Source organism: Myotis nattereri (assembly GCF_964212035.1).
Source record: "Myotis nattereri genome assembly, chromosome: 4".
NCBI lineage: Eukaryota > Metazoa > Chordata > Mammalia > Chiroptera > Vespertilionidae > Myotis > Myotis nattereri.
In genome coordinates this window covers 102,197,141-102,210,350 of record NC_138079.1, presented here as the reverse complement: position 1 = coordinate 102,210,350, position 13,210 = coordinate 102,197,141, and the positions used below count along the sequence as shown (strand labels likewise).

General features: G+C 62.8%; 2 protein-coding genes across 2 annotated transcripts; one reads left to right on the top strand and one right to left on the bottom strand.

The window, feature by feature from the left end:
- Positions 1-2,530: 2,530 nt before the first annotated feature.
- PERCC1 (proline and glutamate rich with coiled coil 1) lies at positions 2,531-3,370 on the top strand (the record flags this gene model as incomplete). The annotated part of the gene is made up of 1 exon (XM_081090239.1): positions 2,531-3,370. The coding sequence occupies one exon, from the start codon at positions 2,531-2,533 to the stop codon at positions 3,368-3,370; it is 840 nt and encodes a 279-aa protein (XP_080946365.1).
- An 806-nt stretch (positions 3,371-4,176) lies between these two features.
- On the bottom strand, positions 4,177-12,769 carry CCDC154 (coiled-coil domain containing 154; the record flags this gene model as incomplete). The annotated part of the gene is made up of 18 exons (XM_081090289.1): positions 4,177-4,318; positions 4,406-4,572; positions 4,862-4,948; positions 5,262-5,379; positions 5,755-5,831; positions 5,917-6,036; positions 7,125-7,262; positions 7,345-7,471; positions 7,824-7,948; positions 8,022-8,150; positions 8,226-8,327; positions 10,278-10,401; positions 10,873-10,968; positions 11,309-11,355; positions 11,567-11,756; positions 11,843-12,134; positions 12,434-12,526; positions 12,712-12,769. The coding sequence occupies 18 exons, from the start codon at positions 12,767-12,769 to the stop codon at positions 4,192-4,194; spliced, it is 2,217 nt and encodes a 738-aa protein (XP_080946415.1). The 3' UTR covers positions 4,177-4,191.
- Positions 12,770-13,210: the final 441 nt, after the last annotated feature.

The following is a 13,210-nucleotide window of genomic DNA, read 5'->3' as shown; positions in this document are numbered from 1 at the left end:
GGGTATTGGGACGATGCACTAACCAACTGAGCTACCCAGCTAGGGTCCGAAGAGACTCTGGACTTTAGAGGTCTGGCCTGCAGACTGGGAGAATCCCTCTCTGTTCTCAGCCGCTGCTTGTGGCGATGGTTACGGCGGCCTCAGGACAAGATGCAGCACCACAGGGCAGAGGGGCTGGGGCCTCCGGGACATGGGAGGTTGGCAGGGGGCAGACCCTCGGGGTCCTGCTCCTGGTTGTAACACATTAGGGAGGTGTAGCAAGTACGCCCTGCAGGCAAGCTCCACAGGCTGGGAGGGGGTACACCCCGCCCCCCCCAGAGGAAGGTGTGGGAGCCAAAAAAGGAAGCAGAGAAGGGAGGTGCTGTCTCCGCCTGGACCCTGGGGAGGAAGCCCTGGGGGAGGAGCAGGGGTTCAATGGCAGCTCTGGGGTGAGTGAGGTGGCAGGAGAGGGCGAGCAGGGGCTCCAGGGGCCCCGCCAGCATGAGCCCCCCACCTGGGCCCGGTGGTGGTCCCCGGCCTTCCTCCCTCGGCCTGCTCAGGTGCGCTGCTGGCCAGAGCCCCGCGCACCCAGAGCGCCGCACAAGCAGGATGTCCTCTAGAGAAGGCTACTCCAGAAGTCAAAATAGCATGAAATTTAATTTTCCGCCTATTTGACAAGGCTCGGTCGGGGCCCCAATCAGCGGCGGAGATAAGGGTCCTCGGCCGGGTGTGAGCCAGCTGGGTGCGCAGCAAACACTCTACGGTCCCCAGGCAGGCCGAGGCTCCCCCTGGCTGGGCCCTGGTTGCTGGGCGCTAAAGCAAACGGATTCTATTTGCCCAGTCTGCGATGACAATGCAGTCCCCAAATATTTGCCAGCCTGGCCGGCAGCAGAGCGGCTATAAATGCTTGAGCCCAGGTGGAGGTGGGCCTGCCCCGCAGAGTTGCAGGCCTCACAGGTAAGAGCAGCGCCGGGCAGCAGGCGGGAGGCTAGGGGGTCTCCCTCCCGGGAAGGCTGTGGGCCCTTCTGACCAGGTGGCCTTTGGGGGCCACCTACCCACTGTGGGGGTCACCAGCAGGGTTGCGCAGGGTCAGGCCATCTAGGCTGGGACATGGGGCGGGGGTACTGTCCTAGCTCCACATGAGCAGCCACCCCACAGCTGGGGCCACTAGATGCCCCCACTAAAGGGCAGAGGGACCCAGCCCTGAACCAGATGGGAGCACGGCATGGCCAGCAGGCTGCAGGGAGGGGAGGCCGTGCCCCCCAGGTCCGCCTGACTCCCCGTGATGCCTGTGGACTCACCCGGCCCCCAGGGAGGCGATTTCTGACAATGTAGGAGCCCCTTCTCCTGCTCTCCACATCACAGTCCCTTCCTTCCTTCCTTCTCTCCCGGGTTCACTCATCGGCTTCCCAACTGCAGGGGGCAGGCCAACAGGCCCCTGGTGGGGGAGGCTTTGCATTCAGAACCAGCCCCCAGCCCCCTGCTTGGCTGCAGGTCAAGGGGAGAGCCAGAGGCACCCCTGACAGTCTCTTCCTCAAGCCCCCGCCCGATCCTCCCAGCCCCATCCTCCCCGCCCCATCCTCCCCGCCCCATCCTCCCAGCCCCATCCTCCCAGCCCCATCCTCCCCACCCCATCCTCCCAGCCCCATCCTCCCCGCCCCATCCTCCCCGCCCCATCCTCCCCGCCCCATCCTCCCCGCCCCATCGTCCCGCCCCATCCTCCCAGCCCCATCCTCCCAGCCCCATCCTCCCTGCCCCATCCTCCCAGCCCCAGCCAAGAGGAGGCCACCGGCCCCTTTCGCCTCCTGCTGACCCGCTGCACCATGGAGCATTGTTTCATTCACCCCTGGCTCCCAGAAGGGAACAAATGAAAGCCTGGCACTGTGACTGCTCTTATTAGAATTAGACGGGACGGCAGAAATGGGGGTGGGAGAAGCCCCCTGAGGATGCCAAGCCCAGTCCCCTGGCTCAGTGTGGGCATCTCAGGGATGGTGGGATGCTCCCAACCCAACACTCCTATGAGGGGGCAGACACCACCTCCGTGAGCCATAGCAACCTCGGGAACCATAGCAACCCCATCCTGGGGCAAGGGCTCTGCCCTCCAAGGCCCCAAACCCACTCTCACCCCAGTGCCTGGACGCCTGCTGCCCACCTCCCCTGCTTCTCTCTTCTGTGACTTCTCTCCCCAAGTCGACTGTTCCATGGCACCACCCTGCCATCTACCCCCCACCCCACCCCCACCGACCACCCTTCAGGATGCGCTGCTCACAGGACTGACCATCCACAGGCCGCTGGCTGTTCTAACCCCCTCGGCCTGCACTCTGCAGGCTCCCCCCACCCTGCTCCCGCCACGCCCACTACCATGGTGCCCTGCCCCATCTCTCCCAAATCTCACCCACTTCTGAGCTCAGCACCCTCTCCAAGAACCGGTGGCCCTAGTGCCCAGTTCCACCAGGGGCTGCAGGCCCTGACTGATAACCTGCCCCCTCTCCACCCCCCTCCCCGCAGGCACCCGCTGCCCGGAGGTCCCCGAAGCTCCAACGTGGAGGACATGGCTGCAGGCGTGATCCAGCCTCTCTGTGACTTCCAGCTGCCCCTGCCCTCCCTTCGGCCCTTCCTGCCCCCAGACCCAGAGCCCCCGGACACTTCGGAGGAGGAAGAGGAGGAGGAGGAGGAGGATGAGGAGGTAGGGGAGGAAGATGAAGAGGATCTGGAGGGTGAGGGGCCAGGGGCCCACAGCCCAGCCCCGCACAGCTCAGGTTGGGCCATAGTTGCCCCAGAAGAGGCCCCTCCAGGTCCGAGCAGCCCCGAGATGCCACTGCAGCTGCTGCGGTTCTCTGAGCTCATCAGCGGCGACATCCAGAGGTACTTTGGCCGAAAAGACGGGGGGCAGGACCCAGACGCCTGTGACATCTACGCCGATGGCCACCCCGCCAGCAGCTCAGCCAGGGAGCTTTACTACGCAGACCTGGTGCACCTGGCCCAGGGAGGGTCCCCCAATGATGACAAGGCTGCTGAGCCTGGGGTCCACTCTCCCAGGGGTCCCCAGGGGCAGGTGCATGAGACAGGCCTTGGCGGAGAAAGGGTGCAGCCGCTGGGGCCCCTGGCCGAGTTGTTTGACTACGGACTACGGCAGTTCTCAGTGCCCAGGGTGTCCGCCAGCCACCGGCTGAGGCTGGAGCAGAAGTACGGCCACATCAGACCCATGACGCAGAGGAAGCTGCCCCCCTCCTTCTGGAAGGAGCCGGCGCCCAGCCCCCTGGGCCTGCTGCACCCCGGTACTCCCGACTTCAGTGACCTGCTGGCTAGCTGGTCAGTGGAGGCCGGCCCAGAGCTGCCAGGCAGGGGCGCCCAGGCCCTGGAGGGGGTGCAGCTGGCCGAGGCCCAGTGAGCTGTGGCAGCGGGGGTCTGGAATCTCCAGCTCTGGGCTGTCCTGGGAGGGACTGTGGGGCCCTTGAGGATGGGTGGCCCTGGTGGCCACCAGGAGGACAAACCAGTTTAGGTGGGGACTTTCCAGGCCCAGGAAGAGGGCCAGGGCTCACCTGGGACCTGGAGCTGCCACCACAGAGGCCACCAGGGCAGGGATGGCAGGGGCTGAAGGCTGCGGCACCCGACCCGGCCACCCTGGCCCCCAGCCCTTGGAGCTCTGCCCACAGGAGGGAGGACAGGACAGGAGCTGTGGCCACTCAGAGGCTGTGGGCTCAGGAGGTCTAGACACTGTGCCCAACCAGCCCAGCCCCGAGATTCCCCAGGCGAACGCGCCCACTGCCCACCCACTGGCCGGTCCCAGGTGGCCCCTCCTCAAGCCCTGAAGCCGGTGGCAGGGCCAGCTGCCCAGAGGAGCCACGTTTTCTTGGCAAGGCAGGAGGAGGGCGCTGCTGAGTGTGTGAACAGACACTGTTTGCTCCCCAGATTAGGGCGGGAAGAGCCGCTTCTCTGCTGGGCACCTGGCAGGTGTGGAGGGCATGGGTGACAGACACAGGTCCTGAGGCTGGGGTGGTGGTGGGGGAGGGGCGACCAGGAGTGGCTGTGGATCTCCGGCCCAGGAACACGGCGGGGGCTGGGCTCCCCTAGGCTTGGGCAGGAGAAGGGCATCCTGGGAGTCTGGGGACAGACAGGCTTCAGGGATGGAGCCTCTTGGCCACTCCCACCGCCTGGGTCTCCTGACCCCCTGGAGGGAATGCCAGGCCCTGACATACAGGAGTGGCATGTTTATTTCTGGAAAAGGGGCAAGATGGGGAGCTGGTGGGCAGGCTCCTGGCCAAGGGACCTCTCCAAGACTGTCCGTGGCCTCCGCTTGGCGACCTGGTTCATGAGGACCGCCTTCCACTGCAGCCACCTGCCCGGAGACATGGCTCAGGGCCCACGGGCCTCGGGGCCTCCCCACCCCTGAACCTAGACCCCGAGGCAGCTCCCCACTGCTCACCTCACGGCCTGATACACGCCCCAGCGGTTCATGGGGACCAGCTCGCCAGAGGCCACGTTCTTGATGAACTGCTGTCTCACCAGGGACACGAGGACCTTCCTGCTGTCCAGCGTCAGGGCCCGCGGGCCCTCCAGGCACTCCCTCAGCGCGGCCATCTCCTCCGTGCGCTGGGGGCGGGGGCAGGGGCGGCCCGGGCAGAGCTGAGGTGGGAATGAGGGATGGGACCGAGGGGGGCCTGCAGGCAGGATTATCTTCCTCTGGGCAAACCAGGGCCTTATCTGCCTGGAAACGGTGCTCAGGCCAGACATGCAGACAGACAGACAGATGGCAGGGAAGACAGAAGACAGAGGGTGGGCAGGCTGGGAGGGGCCAGGGGAGCTGGTGGCCGGGCTCTGCACAGAAAGCAGCCCACCCTCTGGCCTGGGAGCCCCGGAGCCAGCCCAGGCCGCTTCTCACCATCTTGATTTGCGAATTAAACTTGAGGTTCTGGATGGTCTTGTTGTCCTGGATGCTGTTTTCCAATTTTATTATTTGGTTCTGAAACTAAATACTGCCCCTCATTCGTGGACATGGAAGCAGCCCCCCCCACCAAGAGCAGGACCTGGCCCCTTGGTGGGATCGGGGGCATTATAGCCCCGTGATGGGGGGGGGGGGCAGCCAGTGCTCAGGGCGCTCCTTTCACCGCGACTGCCGATGCCCCCAGCGTGTGGGGCTCCAACAGTGCCTCCACTTGGAACTTCCAGAGTCTAAGGTGGGGAGTCCCCCAGCAGGACATCCGTGAACCTCCCTGGGCACCCTCCACAGGGGGCTGCCCCCCTCTTCTTAGCGTGACGGGCACTGGGGCCCGAGAGGGTACCGTGGCCAGCTTGCCCTGGATCTCGGCAATCTTCCGCCCGGGGTTGCCCTCCCTGAGCAGCTGCACGGAGGACAGCAGAGCAGCCAGCTCCTGCCGCATGGCCTCAACCTCGAACTCTCTGTGGGTACGGGAGGCCAAGGCTGCCAGGCTCGGGGGAGCGCTCTAGGGTGAGGGGCAAGGTGAGTAGAGGGAGGATACCCTGGGCAGAGTAAGGGGCGCTCTGCTCTGCCACACCCCTCTAGTGGGGGTTGGAGTGACAGAGGGAAAGATTCGGGAATCCATGCAGGCTGCCCCCAAGCCAGGGCTGGGAGGGGTTAGGGCTGCCACATGCTGGGAGCTCAGGTAGGAGCACCTGAGAGAAGGCTTGTTGGTGCAGCAAGTGGTTCTGAGGCAGCTGTGCCCTCCCGGCCACTCCCTGGCAGTCAACCCAGTGGAGTTCCCTCCCCTTCCCAGGTGCGGTCCTGCCAGACTTGCTCTGACAGCGGAGCCTCACCTGGCCTTGCCCTCAGCAGAGATCTTGAGGTCCGAGTCACTCTTGTGCAGGACGCACCTGTCAGAGACAGCTTCTATCTGAAACGGAGCAGAGGCTGCGGTGGGCTGGCGACTAAGGGTGGGCACGCAGGGGAAGGGCGGTCCGACCCCAGCCCTCACCCACCTGCCGAGGCAGGCTGTCCACTGTCTCCCGCACCTCCCTCAGGTAAGCTTGGGCCTCCTTTCGACACCAGGCCAGGCCCTCCATCGATCTCCGCTCCGCACCTTCCCGCTCACTCTTTGCCTAGGACACAGACACCCAGTGAGGCCCGGAGTGTGGACAGACAGACTGGGCACGCCTCTGACCCTGAGCTCATGCACACAGGCCTCGCACAGGCCAGCCAGGCCAGCCACGCACCCTCCAGGCCTGGCTCAGCCCCTCCCCACCCCTGCGGCCCCCGGTGAGTCAGTGGGGATAGGGACAGAGAGAAAGACAGTCCTCCCACACTGCAGGAAGAGGAGGCGCAGGCAGGCCGGTGGGCGGCCTGCCCCACAACCAAAGGGTGTACGTGTGTGCTCACAGCAGCGCCCTCCGTGTCACCAAAAAGGGCAGCCGCCCAGTGCCCATCACTGACAAATGGGTAAACAGTTGTGGTCCATCATATGGTGGAACAGCCAGCACTCAGCCCCCAAAAGGACAAAAATGCCACAACACGAATGGACTTTAAAAAAGCCATCAGCAGGGCGGGGGGGAAAAGGAGACATACGTAATACCCTTTGTAATACTTTAAGCAATAAAACAATTAAAAAAATAAAAAATAAAAATAAAAAAAGCCATCAGCGAGGGAAGCAGACACAGAAGGTCACACAGTGTTTGACTCCATATCTTCGAAGTGCCCAGAACAGGCCAATCCACAGAGACAGGAAGCAGATGGTGGGTGCCAGGGTCCGGGGGCGGGGCGGGAGTGACTGCTAGGGAGGACAGAGCCTCCTTTTGGGCTGATGAAAACCTTCTAAAAGTGATTGTGGTGGTGGCTGTACAACTCTGAATACATGAAAAACACACTGAATGACACACTTCAAAGGGGGGAAGTGTACGGTGTGTGGATTAAACTTCAAAAAGGAGAGAAAAGAACCCAAGGGGCAGAGTTGCTGTGCTGGCCCCTGCATGGAGCCCGCTGTGTGGTCAGGCCTTTGGGCCCCTGAACGTCTCAGCAGCTGACCTGGGCTGCTTGCTCCGAGCAGGAGGGCTCTGGCCTCAGAGCCGCCCTCGGCCTCACAGACCGTCACTGGGGACTTCCGGGACCTGCCGGTCCGGCCTCCACCCTTAGGGAGCCAGAGCGGCGCCAGGACCCCAGCTGTCTAAGCTGCCTTTCCCCCGGGCAGCCTCACCTCACACAGCTTCTGGGTCAGCGTCTTTTCCTGCAGGTCCAGCCTCCAGCTCAGGGCCAAGAAGTGGTCATTCAGGTCCCCCACCTGTCTGACCAGCTCGGCCACGGACGCTTCCAAGGCCTGCCTCTTCTCTTGGAGCTGTGGGAGGTCGGGCCGAGTGTGGGTGCTGGGCGGTGGGGGATCCCACAAGGAGACTGGACCCAGCGCCTGCAGCCCTCACCAGCTCCAGTGTGCTCTGCATCTCCTGCCGAGCTTGCTCGCTGGCCAGCTGCATGGCTTCCATGTTCTCCTGCAAGTAGGCAGCCAGCTCCCCAGCCTGGCTTTCCTCCAAGTGGCCCTTGGCGTCCCTGGGGGTTGGTGCCACTGAGAGAGACTGTCCCTCAGCGGAGATTGGCCCGCCGCTCAGAGCTGGGCCAGGGAGGGGAGCCTGGCTGCTGGCTCCAGAACCTTCCAAGAAACTCACTGGAGCAGAGGATGGGAGTGCCGTCACAGGGGCCACCAAAACAGGGCTGCGTCCATCGCTGCCACAATGAGTCCCCCCGTGAGGGGCAGGCTGAGGGTGCGTGGCTACTCTGCCAGGCACCCCACTGGGCCTGACACTGGGATCAGGAAGCTGGGGTCCAGGGAGAGGGGCCATTTCCATCCACCCAGCCTGACAACTCCCGCGTTCTCTGCCCGCTGCCCCGTTTGGATACCCACTGGGCCTTCTGCTCGGCCAGCAGGACGCGGTTCAGTGACACCTGGTTCTGGCGCACAAACTTGGTCAGCTGGACCACGGCCCTGTCCAGGCCCCGGCACTGCTCCAGGAGGTAGCACTCTTCCTGCTGTAGTGCAGAGGTGGCCTGAGACCTGGGCCCCCACCAGGTGCCCCGCCCGTGCCCAGCCCGAGCTGCCCACCTTGCACTGCTCCCGCAGGGCCTGCAAGCGCTCCTCGGCCAGCTCCTGGAGATTGCGCCACCTGCTTTCCAGCTCCTCCCGCAGGCTGCTCTCCACCTTCAGCCGTGTGCTCTCCGAGGCCTTCATTCTCTGGGGAGACCCCGTCCACTGCTGTGAGCCAGGGAGCAGGGGCACAGCAGAGCCCCGCCAGCTGCCAGCTCCCACCTTCTCCAGGGCCAGGAAGCTCTTCTGCAGGAAGCCACACAGCTTGGCCTCCCTCTTGAGGAAGCGAAGGCTCATCTCCTCACCCAGTTTGGTCACCTGGGCCTGTGGAGGGGGCACATGGGCACCGTGCTGCCACCGTGCTGGGCGCCCTCTTCCCACAGCTGCCCCCGCCCACCAGGCCATCTCAGACTTGTTTTCTTGCCCAACCGTCTCCATCAGGGGGGCTCTGTGCCCTGTGTCCCTGGCTGTCCCTGAGCCTAGCAGAGCTGGGCCCGCCACACCCTCCTTAGGAAGAAAGGCAGGGGTCACATGTCCTCCCAGAGGGCCAGGCACAGGGTTGTGAGGGGTCTGCAGGCCAAGCTCATGTAGGTCTAGAACACACTTGGTGGCCACAGCAGTGACGATCGGAAGAAGGCATAGCAGCTACCACCAAACCACACCCAGAGCTGGGAGCCTGAGGAAGGGAGGTCGAATGCATGTGCTGGTGCGCACCAGCCCTGGCCAGCTTCCCTGCCTGTGCAGGGTGACCCGGAGCAGGACTGGGCAAATGATCTGTAAAGAGCCAGAGAGTAAATGTTTCAGGTTTATGGGCCACAGGGTCTATGTACAGCTCCTCAGCTCTGTGGTTCCAGCGCAAAAGCAGCCGTGGACAATAGTAAATGAATGGGAGTGGCTGTCTGACGATAAAACTTTATTGACAAAACCAGGTATGGGCCATAGCTTGCAGACCCGGGCCCTAGAGTGGGCTGAGGGAAGAGGCAGGCATCCCACCAGGCGCCTGTCATGTTGGGAGTCCCCGGGGCCCAATGCCACCGGAGCTCCTGGCCAGTGGGCAGCAAGCAGCCACGTGAGGGAACCAGGCGGGAGGGAAACTCCCGAGCTGAGCAGCCGAGCTATGTGGGCAGCAGCTGGGGCCGCCCTGGTGTGCAGCGCAGTCCCTGGTCTCTATTTGCAGAGCGGAAGAGGCTGCCCCATCCCCTGACCCACCTCCTAGGCCCGTGGTCAGCAAACTGCGGCTCGTGGGCCACATGTGGCTCTTTGGCCCCGTGAGTGTGGCTCTTCCTAAGCCTTGGGAGCACCCTAATTAAGTTAATAACAATGTACCTACCTATATAGTTTAAGTTTAAAAAATTTGGCTCTCAAAAGAAATTCAATTTCAATCGTTGTACTGTTGATATTTGGCTCTGTTGACTAATGAGTTTGCCGACCACTGGCCCAGGCCCTCCCACCCCCGCCTCCCGCTGGAGGGGGACCTGCAGCAGCCCAGGGGCCCGAGCACTGGGAGGTGCGTCTTCAGGAAGGTAAGCTCTGGGGTGCATGAGGGCAGCACCAAGGTTGAAAATGGCCGAGGAAGGGGCTTCGGGCTTTGAGGTTGTTTCTTACTTTGGGTGCTGGTTGCACAGGAAGGGGAGGAGGAGCGGTGGCTGAGCTGGTGCTAACGACACTTTCTGTGATGAAGATGCTCCATCTCAGCGCAGCCCCATCTGCAGCCACTGGCCACACGTGGCCGCTGAGCATTTAAAATTTGGTTCACATGATGGAGGAACCGAGTTTTAAATTGTCTAAAATGTTAACTAATTTCGCCCTGGACGGTTTGGCTCAGTGGATAGAACGTCAGCCTGCGGACTGAAGGGTCTGGGGTTAGATTCCCATCAAGGGCACGTACCTTGGTTGCAGGCTCCTGGCCCTGGTAGGGGACATGTGGGAGGCAAATGTGTCTCTCTCACATCAGTGTTTCTCTCTGTCTCTCCCTCTCCCTCTCCCTTCCACTCTCTGTAAAAATCAATGGGCAAATATCCTTGGGTGAGGATAAAAAAAAAGTTAGCTAATTTCAATATACAGGGCCACCTGTGGCTAGTGGCCACTGTATTAGACAGCGTAGGACTTGGGGTTACCCCCCAAGTCTGATCACGTGGAGGGAACTAAAAAGATAGCTGGAGAGAGGGAGGAGCCTGTAAGGGGAAGGACACAGGCTGGGCTGGGCGTGTGGGGGTTTCCTCCAGACGGACCCTCTCTCTGGCAGCCTAGCTGCCTGCCCGCCCTGCCTGGTACCTGCAGCCTGGCCACCTCCTGGTCCACCTTCTGGCTGGCCTCCTCCTGGCTCCTTTTCAGGGCACTGCAGGCCACCTCCCGGTTCTGCTCCTCCTGTTCCAGCTTCCTGGCCAACTTGGTCAACCTAAGGGCACTGGCCAAAGGTCACAGCAACCCGGCCAGCCGGAGGGGCTAGCTGGGGAGCCACAGGGAAGCTGGCAGGGCCTTTCTCAGGCCAAAGCTGCACTGGGGGCCCTAGGCTGACCTACAGGCCTGAGGAGCAGGAGGTGCATAGCTCACCTGAGCAAACACAAAGAGGGGACAAGACGCTGGTGTTCCTGCAAGCGCCGCCCCCCACCCCCCCCCCCGCCCCCCGGCCCCTGACGTGGTGAGAGCTGGGCCCTGGTAGGGAGGGACCTGTGGGAAAGAGGATGGTTGGGGACCCAAGTTCAAGTCTCTTTTTCCCACAGAAGACCCACAAGGTGTCTGAGGCTCCCTGTCAACCGCAGCTTGGCACCGAGGGTATGTGAACACCTCCCTGCCTTGGTGACGCCCACATGGCCACACACAGCAGGTCCAGAACCAGCCCCTGGGGAGGGAGGTGAGAGGTGCCCACCTGAGGTTGGCCTCCTGCTTGGTGCCCTTCCGCTCTGAGTCCTGGAGTGCCTGCTTCTTCCTGATCTGGGTCAGGGCCTCCCGGACCTCCACCAACCTGGCACACAAGAGCCACTTCTGCCTGGGGCCTGCCCGGCTACCCTCCTGGTGGCCAGGAGAAGCCCAGAGCAGGCTGGGCAGCCTTCAGGGTCTGGAAGCCCAGCCAAGGGCCCCAGCAGCAAGCTTCCCACCCCTTTCCCAGGCCTCTGTAGGCTGCCAAGGCTCACACAAACCCAGACCTTTTGAGTTCTGCCACGGGCATGTACTGCTTACCGGGGCAAGACAACTATCTGGGAAAACAAAACCCTGTAGCTGATGCTCTGAGCGGTCCGGCACCAGCCACTGCTCTCCCCAACCCCTTCCCTCCTGCTGAGACCGACACACAAGCATGGGGATACCTCTTGTCCAGGGCCTGCATCTTGTTCTGGTTCTGGGGGCTGGGGAACTGCAAGGAGGAGGGTGTGGGCTGAGTGTAGGCCTGGGCCCTCACAGCCTGACCAGCACAGACACAGCCTGTGGGATTCTCTGGGCTCCCAGCCTGGGCAGCAGCATGGAGCTGGGCTCAGGGTCCAGGAGGCAGCTGCCCGACCCCTGGGAATGGGGGAGCCCGGCCTGTGGGTGGGGATGAGGTGCCTCCCAGCCGGTGGGTGTCTCACCTCCAGGGCCTCCTTTTCAGGGGCCCAAGCTGCCTGTTGTAACTCCTGCTTCAGCTTCCTCAGCTCCGAGTCTTGCAGCTGCACACGGGCCTGCACCTGGCGCAGCTCTTGGAGAAGGCTCAGTGTGGCACGCTCACAGTCGTTCTTGTGTCCCCGTAGGGACACCACCTCGGCCTGCAGGTCGGCCACCCTGGCCAGGACGAGGAGCAGGCCGAGTCGGCACACGTGCCTTGGGGCTGACGTGTGGCTCTCCCACTCCGCCCCCGCGGGGCTCACCATTGCTCCAGCTGCTTCCAGCGCTTGGGGGTGTCCTGCTCTGGGACGGAAGTGGAGGACGCCAGGCAGCTGGGCTCATACCTCTCTGAGACCTCCTCCAGACTCAGGAGCTCGGGGCTGGCCAGCCCTTCCTCCAGGAGGAGCCCCAGGTCCTCCAGGGTGATAGTGCTTAGCTGAGAGGGGGGCGAAGCCCCGGATGAGGAGTTGCAATCAGCCAGCTCTGCAGGAAGGCACCTTCGAGCTCGCCACTTGGCCTCCTGGGCTGGCAGGGACGCTGGTTCCTGGATGGAGCCTAGGGTAACGGGCCCAGAATCAGTGTGACTGCCACGGAGTGTGCCTGGCCAGCTCACTGGGCTCCTTCTGCTGTCACACAGCCCGGCCCAGAGAGGGCTTGGCTCTCACTGCTCCACCGGAAACTCGGCCTCAGAGGTGCACTCCCTGCCTGAGGACACAGCACTGGGCAGCAGAAATGGGACAATGTCCTGCCTGACCAGGCCAGAGGGAGCCCCCAGGCTGTGAAGCTACCTGGGGATCACACCCCTCTGCAGGCCCCTCCCTGGATCGTCCTCCTGGCTCTGACCCCAGTTGCACCTGGTTCACTGGACCCAGCTTCATCAGCAGCCACTGTTTTGGCTTCGGCCACTGCCAAGAGACCCTGGCCTAGTACCCTGTGGCCGTCCAGAGCTGGAAACCAGGGTGGTTGCAGGGGGAGAGGGGGAGTGGCTCGGGGAGGCAGGGAAGTCAGCCCTGGACCTTGGGGGGACACATGGGGTGTGAAGGGATGAGCTCCGGTCCTCATATCTCACCTCCTTCCAAGACAATACCAAGGTAGGTAGGGCAGCGGGGCTCTTCTGGAACCTTTTCCTTACCAGAACTTCGTGAATTTCTGGCCCAACTGCCAATGGAACCTGAGCCCTCAACTCTCATGTTCCTGCAAGGCCTCCCCAACTGCCTGTTTCTGGAAGGATCTGAGGTGGCACCAGAGGTTAGGGTCAGGAGACCTCTGGCCTGGGCAGAGGCAATGCCAAGGAGCAACTGCTGGCTCCATGGTCGTTAAACCAGAGCAGGAAGGCCGGGACCCCAGACGGACTGAACACAGCCAGTCCTGCAGCCAAGAAAACAGGCCCTGAAGGACTATCAAAGGAGACAGGGTGTTGCCATAGGTGTGGGCTACATCGGGACATTAACTTTCTTAGCAGCCACAGTAAGGAAGTAGCCAGATGGAGCCTGGCTGGCATGGCTGTGGTTGAGCATCTACCTCTGAACCAGGAGGTCATGGTTCAATTCCTGGTCAGGCACAAGCCCAGGTTGCGGGCTCGATCCCCAGTAGGTGTGCAGGAGGCAGCCGATCAATGATTCTCTCTCATC